This window comes from Polypterus senegalus, chromosome 4 (genome assembly GCF_016835505.1).
Source record: "Polypterus senegalus isolate Bchr_013 chromosome 4, ASM1683550v1, whole genome shotgun sequence".
In the NCBI taxonomy this organism is placed as follows: Eukaryota; Metazoa; Chordata; class Cladistia; order Polypteriformes; family Polypteridae; genus Polypterus; species Polypterus senegalus.
The window spans coordinates 249,234,650-249,255,811 of record NC_053157.1 but is presented as its reverse complement, the minus strand read 5'-3'; the positions used below and the strand labels follow the sequence as shown (position 1 = coordinate 249,255,811).

The 21,162-nt window shown below is 40.3% G+C and overlaps 2 protein-coding genes across 3 annotated transcripts in view; one reads left to right on the top strand and one right to left on the bottom strand.

Moving 5' to 3' along the window:
• LOC120528441 (zinc finger protein 260-like) overlaps positions 1-21,162 on the top strand; it is a 413,573-nt gene that overhangs the window by 354,144 nt on the left and 38,267 nt on the right. The window lies entirely within an intron of this gene.
• Positions 13,290-20,218, bottom strand: LOC120528449 (gastrula zinc finger protein XlCGF67.1-like). The gene is made up of 2 exons (XM_039752612.1): positions 19,991-20,218; positions 13,290-14,681 (listed from the first exon to the last, which is right to left on the bottom strand). The coding sequence occupies exon 2, from the start codon at positions 14,608-14,610 to the stop codon at positions 13,921-13,923; it is 690 nt and encodes a 229-aa protein (XP_039608546.1). The 5' UTR covers positions 14,611-14,681; positions 19,991-20,218; the 3' UTR covers positions 13,290-13,920.

Below are 21,162 nucleotides of genomic sequence, written 5' to 3'. Positions count from 1 at the left end.
GACAATGGTATGATGTTCCCCCCTATAAGTTAGTAAGAGATAGAACCTTCTTGCTACAACTGAGATACAGTGTGATAATAGATTCAATAGTGTTTAGAACAGGTCCCAGTAAACAGGGACTTGAAAGACCCATTTTCAAGTTAGAAATAGGATATGCATACAGTTTTCTGACTGTTTTGAAATGGTTCAGAAATGTTAAGTAAATAGTAACGATTTGAGATGTAACAAGATTAAGATAAGAACTGAACTTTTCTTAACATTACTTTTTCCTTTTTTTGCTATTTAATTTTCTTTTTTGTGTGAACTGTTTTACTATGAAACTTAACTAAACTTTTAAAAATGAAGATATTTTGTCTGTGGAATCATTTCTGCGCGTTAGGCTTTTGTTGAATCCCGTTTTTTGAGTTGAAGCTGTTGAACTTTGGTAATTTTGGGAAAACGCAGCTACAGCAGTCGAACCCAAATCTGAAAGTTCCTCACACAAACTGCGTGCAAACTCATTAGAAACAGCCGTGTCTTGGAGTTTGGCCAATTCCAGGCTCATTTTCCTAGTAGGTGGTAACCTACTGGACCTAAGCTGGATCCTAAGATTACCAACAACAATTCTGTGGTAAGAATTCACAAACTGGGTACTTCTACAGATCCTGCAGTTTTGCAAGAGCCTCCAGTGTCGGCCCATGAGGATGTGATCAATCTCCTTCACCGCACCACCAGTATTGGATTACCAAGTCCAACAATGAGGTTTAGGGCACTGGAACCAGGATCCAGCAATTTCAAGCTCACAAACTTTTGCAAAGTCAAGAAACATAGAGCCACTTTCACCACTGGGGACCGAGACAATCCTTATAGCCAGCCCCATCAGTGCCAGTGGCTGCATTGAAGTCACTCATGACCAGAGGAATGTCACCTCATGGGCACCCATCAACCACCGTGTGAAGCTGTGAATAAAATTTCTCAATCGCCGAGACATCACTCACAAAAGACAACAGACAATGAACCTAGTAAGTGCCATAATCTGAGTCTCATAATACGCTTGTTGAAAGGAATGAGATTGGACACCATCAGAAGAGGCCAATCCGCTATATCAACAGCTACTCCCCGCGTTTGACAGCCATCAGACCGACCAGACCAATAAAAGTTGTATCCACCTACAGAGATCTGGCCAGTCCCCGGTTTGCACACCTAAGAGACTGCCACTACTAAAATGCGGAGATTACGCAGCTCTTCTGACAGCAGAGGAAGATGATCATCTTACCGAAGAGACAAGACCTTTCATGCGCTCACCTGTATGGGCCGCCTCAAATTGGGACCTGAGTGCTGCCGTGTATCAGGCGACGCCTCAGCACCACACCAGTTCCGATCCCCAACAGACATGACCCCACTGGCTCACCAATGGTTTTGACTCTTCCGAGGATGGGGCTCCTGAAGGATTCCCCCATCCCCTTCATGATGCGAGCAGCCTTCCTTTGGGCGGCTGCAGCAGAGCAACTCCTGTGGAGAGCAAAAAGGAGTCCCTTCTGTCGATTCTGAGCTTTGTGAATTTTTTTTTTTACGCTGGCTGGAGTGCCAATCCTGCCACCAACCCCCATGATTTCCCTGCAAGTTGTAGGACTGCTTGCAGAGCCGTATACAGTTTAACGTCATACCCAGGACCCGCTTTAGTGACAGTTAAAATTACGAGGTGAGCCCTCCTGTCACTGTTCATTTCTCACCATTCATTCAGTTATTCTCTGTATTTGCTGTTCTGTTGTTTTTTTTTCTTTAGTTCTTGTTTCACTGTTCCATTTTCCACATCACACATTGTTATTTTGGTTGTGATTTTTAGCAAATTATGAACAGTTACAGTATATAGTTCTCATCACCTCTTATTTTTTATTTATTCTATTTCATTTTCTTAGAAAATTGGGCACATTGACCTGAAGAAAGAGTTTTTGTGCCCTTGAAACAGGCAGACTGTGTTTTATGAAGTGTTAAATATTTGAAGTTTGTTGACTTAATATAAGCCATTGACCACTGATACAGACATGAAGCGAGTGGACCGATCTCCCCAAACTGACTCATCGATACATGTCTCTAAAAGCTTTATGAACGCCAAGGTAGATGACATCTAATGGTCCATTATAATGAAACATTCTCCTATAAATAAATAGTAAATTAATGAAAAGTAGTCTCTCTTTCTAATCCCAAGATGACTGTGCACCACACTGAGGTTTACTTGACAGGATGTCCTTCTTATTGATGTTACTTTTTATTTCTTCTTGTTCCCTATTCTCTCCTGATGCAGACTTTCTCATCTCACTGTGTCCTTCCTGCTGATGGGGATTCGCTCAGCTTTACTGTCACAGCTGACTTTTCTTCTGAGGACCTGCTAAAAGAGCTGTCAGGACTAAAAAAGAGTCTGGAGAAGATCAGCCAGTGAGACATCCTGACATGGACTCCATCAGGCACTATGACTCTTCATGTTTTGTTTTAGTCCATTATGAGGACCAGAGTGACAATCACAGGGACAGTGAGATGCATGAAGAAGGCCTGCTCTTTTACATTTAACGCTAATCCTTTACTGTTAAGAATTTTGTATAATGTCCCTTATGGTGACTAGCTGAGTGATATCACACTCTCATATCAAACAGAGTTCTTGAGTGTTTAAGGTAAATATTACTTTTTCTGTTTACTCCCTTAAAAGCTACTTCTTCATTTCACATTCGGATTCATTTCATTTGCTCTGCATAACAACCAACATAAAATAAGGAACAGAAAGTAAGTTAAACTGGCAGAGACTGCTCGGTGTAAAATGAAGTGTTGTGAACTTGAAAGCAGTGACGACATACTGTAAATGAAATTGAATTGGGATCAACTTCAGTGCTTTGTAATATCATAAAATCTGAATGAGCTTCTGCTGTCTTCTCTGTCCGTTACATTCTGTCAGATGGGCTCCTCATTAAAAGTTCACGTTAATCAATTTTCCGCCATGCTTCCACAGGCTCATGTGTTTTCTAAGTGTGGTGTTGTTTACTCAGACTCATTACACCCACTGACATTAAAGAGAGTTTCACACAGTGAGAGTACTTCTTCATATATTTAGGTGAAAAGATAAGCAAATTAGAGGAGTGCATTAGAACCCTGACCACTTCAGGACCACCTGAACACTCCACTGAGTGCACATAACAAGTTCACAGGTGAAACACATTAATAGGCTTTATAAATAATAAACTATATAATGTCTACATATCATGATACTGTGTGTTTAAACAAATCTGTAATCTAAAGCAGTTCAGCATTGATGAACATAAATGGAACCTAACAATGTCTGTCCATGAACAGAACTGCTGAGCTGTGGCCAACTGACAACACAGGAGAGGAAAACAGAAAGTGAGGTAATGAGGGTTAACAGGTCAGACATGTGCGCGCCCAACTGCACCGGCACAGTTTACTACCTGGAAGAAAGTCTGAGATCCAATGGTGGATTGGACTGGGCAGGCTGAACTCGGTCAGTTTCTTATCATGAAGCTCTGAGATGTTGTTATCTAAAGCAGAGGTCAATCGAGACCCTCACATCTGGATGATCAAGGTGTTGGTAAGTAAAACTCAGACTCAGAGTCACTGAATCATCAACACACTGGTGGGCTCTTTGTACAGACTTGATCCACATGTTTAGTTGTTTTATTTTAACTGCACTACATTTGTAATTAGTGTTTAAGAATTTAACATTATAAAATACCATCTTAAATACAGCTGTCAGCATTAATGTGTTAACTCGAGCTTAATTTAAAAGCTTTGATCGATTAGTATAACACAAAGTAACTGTGAGATTCCAGAAAGTACCATCTCGTTCCCTCTCTGGTTACCCCTTGTTCATCTGAACTGCACTGATCTGCTCTCCTGCTCTCCTGCTCTCAACTCATCTCACCACGTAGTCTGCTGCAATGTCCTGAACTGAACTTTACCTCATATGCAGTATATAAATGTTTTATCCTATACATATCACTGTTAGGTGCATTGCACTTCTCAATTCAAGCGGGATTAAGCCATTAATGTAACAATGGAAGAGACGCCTACATTAAAAAGGCTGAGAATGCTCTGTCACCTAAAGCTGTAATGTAAAAACAGTTGCCTCAATAACAAAGGACCTTCTTTTACTAGACATTCATTCTAGAGCTCCTGCAGTTGAAAGCATTCAAAATAAACACGACAAGTAACCACAGAAGCAATTCAATCGTTTGCCAAACAATGTAGAAAAAAACTATTAGAAACACAGACAAGCAAAACTATTGAATTACAACTTGACAATAAAATTAGCATGTTATGACTCAGGTGGTTTGTTATTTCATTTCAAAATCAGTCTTTGATTCTCCAATTCGATGCTGCATTGTGCACCTGCCTTTTTTCTTTTTCATATTGTGCCCAGAAAGAGATCTAGTCTGGAATCTGAAAATGTGAACAAACTTGTGAGCCTTAGCAACTGGTTAAGAAGGTTAAATAATGATGACAGTGGCCCTGAGCAAAGTTACAGACATGTCCAAAATATTGTCGGTTGTTTTTCTTAATCTTGACAATAAATAGAATTTCCAAAATTTTTTAAATTATTTCCAGAATATCACGATATTGACATTATTATATTTATAGCTGATCTGATGATGTAGTTCATAGGATATAATAATAAACAAGAATCACTTCAGGTTAAGAGTCCTTAATTACACTGTATGTACCATTGAATTTACCTGTGTAATAGTGAATTCATTACTTGTAAATTTCCCCTTGGGATTAATAAAGTATCTATCTATCTATCTATCTATCTATCTATCTATCTATCTATCTAATTACAGAGTAACTAGGTTTTTTACCATGTACTTACTGTTTAATACATTGCAACATTATAATTACTGTAAGTACTAAATAGTAATTGTTATTCCATAATTTTTGTAAGGAGGTATGCATATAAATTGTAGGATGACAAGTACAGTTAAGTGCTTAACCACACCATTACACAGTAAGTACAGATAATTACATCTAGTTACTCCGTGATTATACAAGTGAATACATGGTAAATTACAATGTAATTATGAACACCTAATCTAAAGTGATCAAATAAACCTTGTGAAATACGAACCATAACGTGTGATTAATCACAATTAATTTTGTCAACAATGTTTGTTTAAATATAGTTAAAAATATTATTCTACTGACAGCCCAAATCATAACATTCTTCACTCTTCTCTTTTCTTTGCATTTTCAGGTTGTGAAGCTCCAATCTTCACCCTACTGGTTCCTGAACCTAGTAGTAGAGAGAAGTTTTTACAATGTGAGTCTGTCGATTCATGGTGTTTATCATCATTTCACTTTTAAAATCTCAGGCCAGGCTTATGATATGAAAGTGTTATGTGAGTGTGGTGAGACTGATAAGCTGAAAGTAGTCTGTTTCATTTTAGTCTCTTAAGTGTCAAGTGAACTCATGAGAAATAAAAATGAAATCCTGCCAACTATGTCATATCCACCTCTAAGAATAATCTGACCTCCAGTGTCTTTTGTCCTTTTTCTATTGTCTTATTTTTTTCTTTGCACTTCCTGTTGTTTTCTTTTTCTTTATTCCAGTGTCTCCTTTCTGATGCTTTTCTACTTCAGTCATTCCCTTATAATACTGATAATAATAATCCATTTATGCAACACGTGGCATTCAATAAAAGCAACTTACTGTGCTTCACATAAAAAACACAATATCCACCACCATTAACATATACATGAACAGCCAATGGATATACAGATAAGGAAACGAACATGGGATTAAAAAAGAATCACAAATTTATGTGAAATACGTTAAAGCTGATAAAAGTATTTGGCATCCTCCGTTCTTTTCTCCATACATCAGAAACTTTGTTATTTATTCATGACTGAACACATTATAGGAATTAAACCAAAAGAAGATAGAATAGAAAATTTTGTTGAAGCCATTAGATGTTAAAAGACATCACTAAATAAGAATCAGTCCACTTTGAGAATCACAAAGCTTTGCTGAGTCGTTGTGTGCATCACACTGGACATGGTTAAGAGAAGAGGATGGAAGGACGAAGATCACAGCCAGACATGATCAAGGTAAAAGCTACAAGGTCCTCTCCACAGAGCTTTATGTTCCTGTGTCCTCAGTAACTAACATGAAGAAGTTGAAGGTCCATTGAGTGCTGCTGCAGATGGACAATGGACCCTCAACTGAACAGAAGGACAGCTTCAGTGGTGGAGAAAGAGCCAAGGCAAACATCAGGAAAGATTCAGGCTGACCTCCAAGATCAAAGTACAGCAGCTTCAAGTAGCTCCATCAATCGCTTACTGAATGAAAGTGGGCTCTCTGGTAGAAGACCCCACTTCTGAAAGACACACCAAAAAATTCAATAGAAAACTGACTGTAGTTTCCTAAAACACATGTTGACAAACCACAGTGCTGGAGAATTTCCATTGAACTGATGAAACTAAACGAGAGCTTTACAGTAAGACACAGCAGCCCATTGTCCACAGAAAACAAAACAAGTGTTCAAAGAATAATTATGAAACATGGAGGAGGCTCATTAATGTAAGGGGACTGCTGTGCTAAATCTGTGCAGGAAACAATAACATGAGAAGATCATCAAGACATTCTGGAGAAAATATTATGAAGCTCTGTGTGAAGTGCAGATCATGGATCCTCCAGAACATACAAGAAAGACCACCCAGGTATGGTGGAAATCAAACTGGAATGTTCTGAAGCGGTCTGCTATGAGGTCAAAAATGAATCCAAATCAACCTCCATGGGAAGAGCTGGAAGTTACAGTTGGGAGAAAAAGTCCATTAAAGCTCAATAACAGTGGGCCGAGTGGGCAGTGAGTGTCTCATCCAGAAGTTGGCAGATTACATCACTAGTTTGGAGTCCTCGAATCTCCCTGATTATACTGATGGGTGACTTTGATAATACAAACCTCACCATTGAGCTTCCCAGAAACAAACAGCTTGTTAAATGGCCCGCCAAAGACGGGAAGACTTTGGATGACTGCTACTGTGCCATGAAGGACGCATACCAGACTTTACCTCACACACCACTGGGAAATTCTGACCACGTCATGCTAGAGTTACTACCCACTTAAAAACAAAGGCTTAAACCAGATAAACCAGTAAAGAAACTGATTTGTTCATGGACTGATGAGTCAGGTGAAGCATTACAAGACTGTCTGGACTGGACAGTTTGGGACATTTTTTAAACATTTATGAGCTGACTGACACTGTGACATCTTATATCAGCTTCTGTGAAGAGGTTTACATTCCCAGCAAATCTATTGTGATTTATAACAATGGAAAGCTGAGGCTCATCAGAGATCTAAGGAATCTCCGTCAGGTGAAAGAAAAAGCTCCTCAAACTGGTGATTTGGACGCCTAGAGACTGGCTAGGAAAAGGCTAAACAACGCAGTCAGACACACTGAATGGAAACACAGAAACAAATTGGAGCTTCAGTGTGGAGCAGACAGTCGCTCCTCTGTGTGGAGAAGCCTTCAGTCTGTTACTAATTCCTAAAAGTCGTCTCCCAATGATCACTCAGACTCCTCATCCCTCCATGACAAACTTCACAAGTTCTGTGGCAGATTTGACCAACAAGCTGCTGAGTCCTTTCATCCTCTCGTCTCCTTCAGCTCTAAGGTTGTTTTATCAGCAGCCACTTCTTCACAAAGCCTCTCCCCCTCTTCTCCCTTGTCTACGAAGGAAAACGACAATGTCAGGAACTTGTTCACAACACAGAAGTGTACAAAGACAGCCGGCCCCGACTCTGTCTCACCGGAAACAATCAAACCTGTGCAGGCCGCTCGCTCCTCTCTTCACAGACATCTTTAACTCGTCTCTTGCTCAGTTCACTCGACCTGATTGCTTTAAATCTTCTGTTGCTGTTCCTAAAAGTGATAAAATAAGCTGCCTCACTGATCACAGGCCTATTGCTCTTACGTCAGTTTCTTCTAAGCCATCTGAAGCCTGTCATTGCTACTGATCTCGACCCTCTTCAGTTTGCATATCGAGCACACAGATCTGTGGACGACGCCATCAACATGGGCCTTCACTGTGTGTGGAGCACCAGGACTTTAAAGGAACTTCTTCCAAAATCCTGTTTGGGATCTCATCTTGAGTCTTGGTGAGCTTCAACACCCTGCTGCTCAAGACCCCCGAGACAGTGGAAATGGCCATTGACATTCACAAACAGCAGTCACAACCTTAAACACTAGAAATGAAGGATTCAGCAGTCAATATGGTGGACTCCTTCAAAGTTCTTAGCACAACAATCACAGACACTCTCAGCTGGGACATGAACACCACCACATCACTAAGAAGGCACAGCGGCAAATGAACTTCTTATGACAGATAAAGAAATTAAATATTTCACAGCCAATCCTTGTTCAGTTTCATAAAGCTGTAATTGAAAGTGTTATCACATTCTCCATTGGTGTCTGGTTTGGTTCACCAACGTCACACTCCATAAATAAATGAGAGCATGTGGTGAGGTCTATGTGCTCTTCATCTGTGCAGACCTGTAGACATCTCGTGTCACTAACCGTGTCATAAGGACCACCACGGACTCATCTCAGCAGCTCATCACTTCTTCACACAAACTCCCAAACGCTTCAGTCAATTCAAACTCAAACTAACAGACACCTCCAGAGTTTCTTAGCCAGAGCGACAGCCTCTCCCAGCAGTGACTTAGCCGTCTTCTGTGTGTATTCATGTGTTCTGTCAGAGACTGTGTGAAGGTGTGTGTGTGTACAGTGTGAGGACATGTGTGTGTGTGACACAGGAATACACACTCACACTCACACTCTCACCAGCACATCACTATCAGCACATCTCCTTTATAATTGGATTATTCTATAACTTGGTGTGAAGTTTATCTTTTTAACTTCAGCTATTTCTGTTATTTGTCTGTGATGTTGTGTTCCGTTATAAGGAGCTCCAAATCTACCAAGTCAGAGTCCTGCACATGAAGTACTGGAGAATAAAAGGGATTCAGATTTTGATTTATTGAGATTCCAGAAATGTATTTTAATTCCCACAGATTCTGTCCAATCAGATGAGCTCTTTACTATTAGTGTCTCATTAGCGCTGCTACTGGGAGGTGGAGTGCAGTGGACACCTCATGAGGATTGGAGTTGCTTATAAAGGACTGAGCAGAAAAGGAGTGGTCTGGGAGTGCCGCCTTGGAAAGAACGACAAGTCCTGGTGTTTGCGGTGGTCTCATTCTCAGTACTCTGTGTGTCACAATAACCAGTGGATTGAAATCAGCACCCACTACAGCCCCAGAATAGGTGTGTATCTGGAGTGGCCTGCTGGCTCTCTGTCATTTTATAGCGTCTCACACACAATGACCCTCCTGCACAGGTTCAACACCTCCTTCACTGAGCCCCTCTATGTAGGGTTTATGTTTAAAAATCCTGAGAAATCCTGAGCAGTGAAACATGAAAGGAGAGAATGAGAAACAATCAGAGAGTCAGACGAATGGAGACTTTAACAGGAGGACTGGGGGTGGGACTGAAGTGCAGTGGCGCCCTCTAGCGGACACCCACCATATTACAGTGTTCTAAGAAACACCTTGGGGGTCTTTGCTTCCCTCTGCAATGTGTCCTCCTGACATCATAAACTAAATGTTGATACTCCATCCATAATCCACCCCACTATATCCTAACTACAGTGTCACAGGGGTCTGCTGGAGCAAATCTTAGCCAACACAGGGCGCAAGGCAGGAAACAAACCCCGGGCAGGGTGTCAGGGCACACACATACACACCAGGGACAATTTAGAATTGCCAATGCACTTAACCTGCATGTCTTTGGACTGTGGGAGGAAACCAGAGCACCCGGAGGAACCCCATGCATGGGGAGAACATGCAAACTCAATGCAGTGAGCACTATCCACAGCGCCACCATGCCGTCCATGCTGATACTTTTTAAGTTCAATTAGCTTTTTCTGCACAATTTATATTGATTGATTGAATTATTTGTCTTGTGAGTCCACATCCTTGAAGTTTCTGCTGCTGTATGCGTCCAAAGTTCCCCTTGGGATTCATAAAGTTAATCTTAATTAATTTAGGTTCCCTCTTTAAGATTTGTTGCATGATGTCCCAGTCAATGTGCCCTCTCTTTGAAAGGACAGTTTTGGGTCAGAGAGATCCAAACTGTCAAAATGCTTGAGTCTCCAAATGAGTTCAGTCTTGTAAAAGTGAGAAGTGTAAATGAGACCATTAATTAGGAGTTTCTCACACCTAACAATTCAACATTGCAAAGCAGGCCTGGCTGGTTAGTCACTTGTTAAGAGTCCTCATTTCTCTTGGCACACTCATGCCACTTTAACGATGCCAAGTCTTTAAGGATGATGTCCAGTGCTGTGTGGAGTTGTGTTTGTGCTCAGAGGTCAAGGGAAGACCCTTGTTGATAGTGGAGTGCACTCATTGTCTTTCTGACGTGCTCCTTCTTCAGGTCTTTGGTCTGAGGTGGTCTTCCTCAGCTCACTGTTTGGCTCTTTGCCTTGACTCTTTTTTGAACTAATAAAGCCCCCCAGGGTTTTCACAGAATTTTCAGAAGGTCCAACTCTAATACCTATAAGGAGGATACAGGCTGCTTTGATTGTGAATAAAACAGCAGATCAGCCAAAGATGATGGGGTCGGCTTTGTGGCTCCTTATGTTGAATGGACGGTGTTGTTGTGTCAGCCACTAATATCCAGAGATGATCTGCTGGATGGCAGTGTGAATAATGTCCACCTGCTTTTTGAGTTTCAGCTACAACTGTCATCTGACAAGAGGAAATGTGGCTAATCAGATGTTTGCACATCCAGAAACTGCAGCAGGACTCAATAGCTAAAGAATCAGAGCAGGCATTAAGAAAAACCAAAGTGTTAACGGAGTCATAATGAAAATCACCAGCAGTCACCAACTAGAAGATATGCCTTAAATCCCGATGTTAAAACTGCAAACAAACTAAAAATGGTATTTCTCTGAACTGATCATCAATCCTATGAGTACCCAAAGTGAAGTTCTTGGAGGGTTGAATCCTCAGCCTCAGGCCATTGACTCAAAACCGTACAATAATTTAAAGGCGTAACGCCACAAAAATTTACACTCAACACTTTTAATGTAGACAAAGCGAGATTTGTCATGAGCCGATAATCAGACGACATACCGTCTTCAAAATCTAGACGCTGAGCCATTAACGCAGTCAAAGTGAGAATAAGCGTGAATTTATACTCACACACTGAAGATGATTAACAGCTGGATCTGCAATCTTGGATTCTGCCTCACGTGTGATGAAGGGTGTGAGGCCGAGCGTCGGTGATGTGGCACTTAATTCTAGGGAGGCAACAGTGCAACATGTCCTAGCAGCACAGTCAAGAAGGATAAAGATACAAAATGGCAACAGGATACACTTACAAATTAGCAATAAAAATAGTTTATTAATTGTCATTCATTATTAACACCAAATGCTCATGTATTAATAATCTCTAATGTACATGGCCTCCAAGAACTCAAAGAAAATAAGCATAAAAAATATTTAAAGCAAACCAAAATGTCAAGAACGTTCACATTGTAACAGGCCTGGCTCATCTTTGATTAACTCTGCTGGTTATCTGATGAAACACAGAAAGCAAGCTGATGAAATGTCAGCTAACAGGAGCGCAGCAGAACAATCCCACCACTCAGGTGAGTCCTTCTGAATGAAGACAGACCAGGGAGGGCAGCTGGCTTTGTTCACGTCTTACAAGTCTGTCCTTCTCAGAGTGCCATCCACTTTATGCTCCAGTCCCAAACTCCAAATGTGCCACGGGGTGCAGTGGGGCTGCCGATCTGGAAGTGGCACTCTATACAGGGCTGATGAATGGTGCCATAAAAATCAACAAAAATGATTGATCACAAATGCCACATTACATGTTTGTATGATCTTTGTGATGACATTACAGTTTCAGAACATGCTAACTGATAAATAACAGACTTATTCAGTGCATGGTCACAGATTTGAAATCAGAAACACATGAACTTTGAAGTCTGCATGCCACGGCTGTCCTCAACAGTCCATTTAGGAGTGACTGAGAGTTCTTTCCACCAATCAGCTTTCTTCTTTTGTTTTCAGTTTGTATCTGCCTTTTCTGTGTTGTCCTTTCTGACTTTGTCCATGTCACCTCTGCCACTGAGCATATGTCATCAATGTCACCTCTTCATTTTGTGGTTTCCACTTTTTATATTTTTTGGCCTTCTTGCATTTCACAGCCAATGTACCCTTTTTAGTGCCCTAGCATGCTGTTGTGACTTTCTCTTCAGGTCTTAAATATTTCCCTTGGAACCCTGAATGTTTCATTTTATTTGTATTTTGATCTTCTTAAATTCCCACTTTTGGACTCACCCTTGACACACAGCTGATGAATGTGTTTGGTTTGTAAAGACTCATCATTTATAAATGATAACCTAAATTAGTGTCAAAGTCTTATAAAGCCCCTCTACATTGGTCTGTCATGTGACGGCTGTCTTTTTAGTCTCCTGTCCTCCTCGACTGTCCCTCCCCAGTATCTGATTGGACACCATTGGCTGTCAGCTGACGTCACTAAATGACGTCTTCATTATCAAGGTTAAGAACAGCTGTCTGCACTCAGCCCAGGCGTCAGCCATCAGATGACATCCCAGAGACGGTACGGTTCATTGCTACTCAGATAAGGCCACATCTCCAAAGCTACAAAACAAAAATATTCTCCTCGTTGTCAGTGGCACCTCCTGGTAGTTGGCACTGTACTGTGAAGTTGATTTGATTTCACTTCTCCATTTTTCATTATTACGTTGAACTTTTTCAGTTGTGTTCTGTGGTTGAAGTTGTTATCACCACACAGTACTGTTGCTACCTCATTCTGTTGTCCGGTGTTCGTATTGTTCACCATCTTATGTCACAGCAGTAGTGCAGAGATGATCAGTCCCTGTATGGGTGACATACTAACAGTATAGTTTCTGAGTCCTTCATGAAATCTTACGTGTTGCTGACGACAGCTGAAACAGGAGGACCACTTCAACATTCAGAACAGCTAAGAGGCTTACCACAAGTACGCCAGTCATTTATGACAATGAAGGCCACTGCTGTCTGAAAAGCATTTACCACATATAAGTTGTTGAAGAACCGGCAACTTCTTTTTTTATTTTGGGCACTGTGCGACTTTGTGAACTTGAACTTTCATGTTTATCCAACACTCTGTCACTTGATCAACTTCCATTTTGATTATATCACTGTTTAACACTATAATTACCAGAGCCTATGAAAAAACATGTAGATCCATCCCACCTTAAAACGCTTCTCACTAAAGTGCGCTTGGATGTGAGAATCGTTTGCCACACTCTGGACAGGAACAAGGTTTCTCTCCAGAGTGAATTCTCTTGTGATCTTTAGGAGTCGTGCTGTCTGAGAAAGCTTGCAACAGTCAGAACAGCTTTGTTTCTTACTAGAATGAATTATTTTATGTTTGTGAAGAGAACTGTTATATGAGAATCGCATTCCACATTCAGTACAACTGTAAGGCTTCTCTCCCATATAACTTCTTCTATGACTATAAAGAGAACTGAGATGTGAGAATTGTTTGCCACATTCCAAGCAATGGTGAGGTTTCTCTCCGGTGTGACGTTTGATGAGACTTTTTATGGTGCTTTGTTGTGAGAACTGCTTATCACATTCAGGACAACAATAAGGTTTCGCTCCAGTATGAGTTCTGATGTGGCACTGAAGTGTGCTTAAATATAAGAATCATTTCTCACATTCAGAACAGTAATGAGATTTTTCTTCAGTATGGATTTTGGCACGTGGATAAAGACCTTTCTGGCTTGTATAAAATTTGCCACATTCAGAACACACATACTGCATTTTCACTTTAGTGGGAGTTTGTGTGTTTACTTGAAAAGAGCTAATGTTTAAAACCTTTTTCCACATTGAGAACAACAATATGGCTTCTCTCCAGTATCAATTTCTGTGTGCCTTTGAAAACTGCATTTGTAAGAAAAATGTTTGGCAAAATTCTTGGACAATAACGAGGTTTTTCTCCTGTGTGGATTCTTCTGTGCTTCTTAAGACTGCTTCTCATTGAGAACGACTTACCACATTCTGGACAGCAATGAGGTTTTTCTTCTGTGTGAATTTTTCTGTGCTTCTGAAGATAGCTTCTACTTGAGAACGACTTACCACATTCTGGACAGCAATGAGGTTTGTCTCCTGTGTGGATACTTCTGTGGTCCTCAAGATGGCTACTCCTTGAGAACAACTTACCACTTTCTTCACAGCAATGAGGTTTTTCTTCTCCAGAGTGAATTTCTGAATGTTTGTTAAGATTCTTGATCTTTGGGAAATGCTTGCCACATTCATTACAACAACATGTTTCTCCAGTGTAAATCTTCCTACGCTTATTAATATTACCTTTGTGTGTGAATTGTTTGCCACATTCCAAACATTTATTTCCAGTATGAATTTGGATTTCTTTCTCCACTTGTTGTCGATCAGTTTTGATGTCTTCTGTCTGTTTTACTCCAGTAGAATGGAGAGAACTGCACTGCAAAAAGGCTGTTGTCAGCTTCTCTGATCCTCTTGCTGATTTCTTCATACCTTTCTCTTTGTATTGAAAAGACAGCTGACCAAATGAAGGTGGAGAAACGCTGCCATTCGTCTGTAAATCTGAAATAACACAACATTTTAACTATTTTTTCCTGACACCTTTATCCAAGGCGACTTACAACATTTGAGACACAATTGGTTATTTAAGAGCCAATCTTAGAAAGTAATGCTTTAAGCTTCAAGTTAAATTCATACCAATATAAATTTCTTTCATAGTCATAGACAATGGTTCAGGAATGTTTAGAAGTGATTTTGTAAATATTAGAACTAAAACAAGATTTATAAGCTTTGAACAGCACTTTTAAGAAGAACTTTTCTTTTTTTTGCTATATCAATTTTGACTTTTTTGTGTGAACTGCTTTATTTTGAATTTTTACTAAAGCTTTTAAAAATGAAGATATTTTGTCTGTGTAATCATTTCGGCACATCAGGCTTTTGCTGAATCTCTTTATGTATGTCAGAGCTGCCGCACTTTGGTAATTTGGGAAAAACACAGCTACATTTACGTCAGAAAACTTGCTATCTGGAGGGTTTGAACTTGAACTGGAAACTACCAACTGAGAACGGAGGACACGCGCTCCTCAACTCGCCAATGAAAGATAAAGAACTGAGCTACTGTGAGGTACTGTGCTCTTATCTTCTATCTCTGCATGATCGTAAATGGAACCAAGCTCACCGTTCCTGAACTTGAGAAGAATTTAACAGACTGTAATATTATATAAGGCATTGTGGATGATCGCATGTGTTTTTGCCCTAGTCATGGAAACCTCACTGTAAAGACGTAATCTGTTATGCTGCAGCGTCCCAATTGTAAAAGAGCAGTTTGTCTAGAAACACGCTGTCATAAGAGACTCAAACTTACTGTGAGCATGACGATGTCCAAGCTTAGTTCAAGTGAAGTTACCAGGAGTAATCCAAGTATGGACTCAAAGGCCGAGAATGTGCTTGTGGATCTTACAGATCACTTAAAGAAAACGCAAGATCGACTTTCTAAGCTTAAGACTAAAAGCAAAATCCTTAAAAATATTCCAGAAAACCACAGTGAAGTAGTGCAGCTGTTTGAAATCCTTTGCGAGACGTGAGGTCAAGCTGAAGAGCTGAATAAAAGAGTAATATCTATGCTAAGTAAAGAAACCGTAATTAACAAACATTCACAGAAAATTCTAAGAAATGGGATCAATTTAGTGACAGTACAGCAACATGGCTGAAAGATACATAAAGGAAGCTCCAGTTCCTGTTCCTCCTGCACCACATGATGAAGTACCACATAGACAAGTCCTTTTATTCGCAGGTGACCCCTTGGCTTACAGCCTTTGATCATGCTGTAGGTGAAGTGCTAGAAGACCCTCAAGATAAACGAGATTACTTGATTCAATATACAAGAAGTCATGCTCAGGGAATGATTACGTGTTGTGCACAATTGTCACAAAGTTAAGGCTATGAAAAGGCCAGAAAGCAACTTGAGAGTTATTATTGCAACCAAATATTTATAGTTGATGAATACACGGATAAAGCATTGAAGTGGCCCTCAAATAAAACAAAATGATGGAGAGAACTTGAGAGACTGTGAAGCCTGTCATGATAACTGTATGGACACAAGGAATCAGGATGAATCCAACAGCAATCAACAAATCTGTACTATCGTGACAGAGCTCCTACACTCCTTACATGATAAGTGGCGACATACAGCCTTTAAACTTGAAGGAAGAGAAGACAAAGAGGCAGATATTTATGATCCAACTGTCTTTATACATTGTCAGGCTAGGATGTTAATGCATCCTGTTTATGAAAAGGTCCCACAAGGTAGCACAGAAAAAAAAAAAAAGGAGCGACAAGGCTAAGTTTCCTGTGAAGAGCAGCCAGAGAGCAGGAAGTGTCTTCACTACAAGTATTACTGACGCTACTGGAAAGGGGACTCGAAAACCTCGGTCAAAAAGACTGTTACTGATGTCTGTGCACTTAAAAAGCCTTCTGTATTTTGTAGTGGCCAGCATACTCTTGATGAGTGTAGTAAAATCAAAGATCTGCTGCATAAAGAAAGAATTTACTTTTCAAAATCTAAAGGTTTATGTTTTCACCGTCTCAAACAGTGGCATCTTGGTAAGAACTGCAAAGAAAGGATGAAATGTCAGACATGTTCTTTGCAGCACCCAGATATCCTGCACATCAAAAAAGAGGTTGGAGTGACATCTTCAGCTACAGCCAGTGTGGCAACATCTACTGAAGGGGAAGCTGAGACTGGAACTTGTGCTTTTACTGGAGCTGGTGAAGAGTGCGTACTGTAGAGTATGTGGTTCATGTTAAGGTAAAATCTAAGAAGAGTGAGAGGTGTGTAGAAACATACGCCTTTATAGACCCCGGTAGTACAGTAACAACTTGTACTCAAAAGCTCCAGAGACAGTTACACCTTCAGGGGAGAAGAACACAAGTATTCCTCCAAACTATGAGTAACTATGATGATGATCCAAAAATGCTAACAAATGCTCTGTCTTATGAGATTTGCAAGTCAGTGGTCTTAATGATGATGAATCTATTGATTGGCCAAACGTCTATATACAGGTCTTCATTCCAGTGAACAGAGAAAGCACTCCACTACAAGAGGATATCGAGAAGTGGGCAGATCTTATCTCGTATTGACTCTGAAGTTGATCTTTTAATAGGAATCAAAAACCCAGAAATCTTTAAGCAGTCGCGAATCATACCTACCCAAGGAGGTGGACCTCGTGCTGTGAAGACTGCACTTGGATGGGTGGTCAGTGGGCCATACAAAGAGATAGATAGCCTCACAAAACAAAGTGGTAAGCTGCCCAGACATTCAATCAATCAAATGTCAATAACAGAAATTGAAGATGTGTTGCTGTAACAGTATAACACAGATTTTACAGAGTGCAGCTCTGAAATGTCACAGGAGGACATCAAGTTCATGTGCATAGCCTCAGAATCTACGAGACTGGTAGGTGACCACTATTGTCTAAATTTGCCTTTGAAGGATGAAACACTTAAAATGCCAAACAATCATTATATTGCAGAGCAGCATACTATTGGGCTCAAGAGAAAACTGAGCAAAAATTCTGATTTCCATGACGACTATAAAGCCTTCATGAAAGACATTATTGACAAGGGTTAAAGTACCCAAAGAAAGTAATAAACTGAGCCTGCTACAAGAAACAGCCAATGTTTGTAATGAGAGATGTTTAAATGTTTATTTGCAGTGTTACTGCTAGTGATTTGAAAACCATAGTTAATGTTAGAGCAAAACGGTGGTGCAGTGGTAGCGCTGCTGCCTCACAGTTAGGAGACCTGGGTTCTCCCAGTGTGCTGTTTTCATGTTCTCCCCGTATCTGTGTGGGTTTCCTCCGACAGTCCAAAGACATGCCGGTTAGGTTAGGTGGATTGGCGATTCTAAAATTGTCCTTGGTGTGTGTGTGTGTGTGTGCCCTGCCCCGGGTTTGTTTCCTTCCTTGCACCCTGTGTTGGCTGGGACTGGCTGCAGCAGACCCCCGTGACCCTGTAGTTGGGATATAGCAGGTTGTATAATGGATGGATGGAAGGATAGTTAATGTAAAAGTAAAATTAGACATCTCACATTGAGGTATAGTATAGTAACGGTCTGTGCTCCTGTGTAGCCAATGAGGGGCTGGAAATCTAAGAGCCAATATTAAAAAGTAATGATTTAAGTTAAATTCATATTAGTGTCTGCTTAGTCACAGCCATAGACAATGCGATAGTCTTTAATGTCTGTACGTTAATAACAGATAGAACTTTCTTGCTATAACTGAGATTCAGTGTGATAATTGAGTCTGTTGATGTTTAAACAGGTCCGAGTGCACAGGGACTTAAAATACAAAATAGAAATGGGACAGGCAGGCAGCTTTCTGACCGTTGTGAAATGGTTCAGAAATGTTTAGAAGTGATTTTGTAAAGATTGGAAATGAAACAAGATTTATAAGCTTTGAACACAACTTTTCTTTTTTTTCCTTATACGAGTGGGGACAGCGAGGGTCTGTTCAGTACGGCAGCACACGTCGTGGATGACAGGAGGACCAGACTGTCCTCAGCACATGCAGAGATGCTTATATTCTTAGATAAGAACCCGAAGCGTTCACCAAGACTGTCTCGTTTACTTCTTGTCATAGTCAACGGCTACAAAAATCTAATTGAACATTTTATTTGATTAGAAATGTGGAGTATGATTAAGACATGCCTTCTGTTTTGTTCAGCTTGTTTTTGTTCCATTATGTCTACATGATGGGTAGACGTTCTTTGTGTATGCTGTATGCAGTAGTACTTTATTATGGAATGTGAAGTTTATGTATGGCTAAAAATACATTTAGAATTTGATATTATTGTGATCAATATCAGCTCTAAAGATTCCGATCAGAGCCTCCCTACCCAATAACGTGTCTGAATTTGGGTTTTCTCTCCTTAATTGTAATGTATGTGATGAAATTTACATCCTCTACAACCTAATCTGGCCTAAAAATAAACATACAAATATATCCGCTTGTTTTAGGGGGGCACAGTGTTTAAACAGAGCTGCTTTATTGTTCAGGTGTGCTGGGGTCAAATCCTGCCCACAGTTGTTCCACACGGGCTCTGAATGTCGTTTCTGGTTATTCTGGTTCTTCCCCTCATCCCCAAAGACATGCATGTGAAGTGGAGTGGTGACTCCAAATTGACCCGATGTGACTGTGGGAGATGGAAGGGCCCAACATTATCTCCAAGTGAAAATTTCACACCACTGCCAACTTGTCCAGGTCATGCTGCCCCAGCAAGTTCAGGCTGAGAGCAGAACACAAGATGCTGAATGAAGACCCTGAGACCCCCTGAACGTCATCATGGCTCGTACAGGTAGCTCTTGTCACCGTTAACGTCAAAGTGCACGAGATTACCATTAGAAAGATAAGAGACATATTAGGTGAGCACTGGCTTGAGCAAATTTACTCTTATTTAGTGCACATGGCTGAGGATTTGATTCTTCGTTATTTCTTTCTTTTTGTGGACATTTCTGCCTTAACTGCTGCACAATGTAAGAAAAATACATGTCTCCAACAAAATATGACTTTTGATATTCCCATTGAACGTAATGCACTGTTGGCCTAACATACGTCACGGCTTCAGTCAAAGCTTCATGATGTTCAAGTCATGCGCTCAGCACTTTAGATTTTTCCTTATTCACTCAAGTGTTTCTAATTTATCATTTATTAGGTAACCTATTGTTTGTTATCATGCACCTGAGCAGGTGGTCTTTATCCAAGCTCAATTAACCATGTTTTCCACTCTCATTTCAATCTTCTAAAAACACCAAAGCACCCACCATTAGAATTTATAAACGCTCTCTGTCTTTTATATTTAATCACATTACTCACTTATTCCAACACTCTCAGGTGACTCTTCTCCTTCTCTCCCATTTCTCTCTGTAATTTTCTCTTCACACTCTGATAACTCTGATTTCAGCTCTACAGAATTCTCCTGTGTAGCCAGTCGTCCCGTATTAGTGGACCAGGGCTGTAAACTAGATGGAGATTCTTCACAGGCCTCTTGCTTGAAAATATCCTCAGTTTCATGCTTTTGAAGTTCAAGACCACCTGAGAAATCATTCAAATCCTCAGCTTTAATGGCAGCAGTCAGCTCCTTGCACTCCTCCTCCTCTTTAAAAACTGAAATTCTTTCTTCGTGATCCTCCAGCTTCACATGCACATCCTCTGTTGTGAGCCGCTCACAGTCCTCTTTTTTAATGTCCATCCTTCTTTCATCTACACCATCTTCTTTGGCAGAGGCCATGTTCTGTGGGAAACTCTTCTCTGTCTTTAAGTGTCTGCCCTTCTCTTCTCAGATTCACTTCTCACATGGACAGCCCTGAGCTGGAGGCCATTAGACACCTCAGTGTATAGCCATGTGAAATGGGAAAGCCCTGTGAAAATAAAAGTGGGAGAATTAACTTCATATAGTCAGTGGAAATAATGAGAACACTTCAGGGTCACAGTGCCCTCCATGAGGTTTGGTTCAAAGACACATTTGTCTTGATTTCCTCCTCTGCCTCACAGTTTCAAATTACAAATCAAACAATTCAGATGTGATCAAAGTGCACTGCAGACCTTCATTAAAGAGGATTTGCATACATTTCAGTCCCACCATGTAGATATGACAACACTTACAGGAACAGCATTGTGATGTCAATTTGAGCAGAAGACCTGAACAAAGATGAAGGTGTGATTACTCTGATAGAAAAGGCTTGATGCTGTGTTTGTAAAGGAGATAAAGGATCGTATCTATGAGGCATATTAAGATTTGACAGAGTTAAAAGGGCGAGTGCAGTTTCTATGGTGGATTAGATCATCGATTTTGAGTAGAGATACTCCTGATGGGTAATTTCAAGTCAAATCATCACACTTTTGGATCTCATTGTCACAGATTTTAACAACAAAAAAAAACGTTCTGGAGAAGATCATGACATTTTAAGGTAGCTTTAGTAAACAATTAGCCAATCTTAAAATACAGGTTTTTTTACTATTCAAACCTTAACATTATAATCAGTCAT

Excerpts from the sequence above, each read along its gene's own strand:
- LOC120528449 (XM_039752612.1), bottom strand. The coding sequence starts at position 14,610 with ATGAAGAAATCAGCAAGAGGATCAGAGAAGCTGACAACAGCCTTTTTG.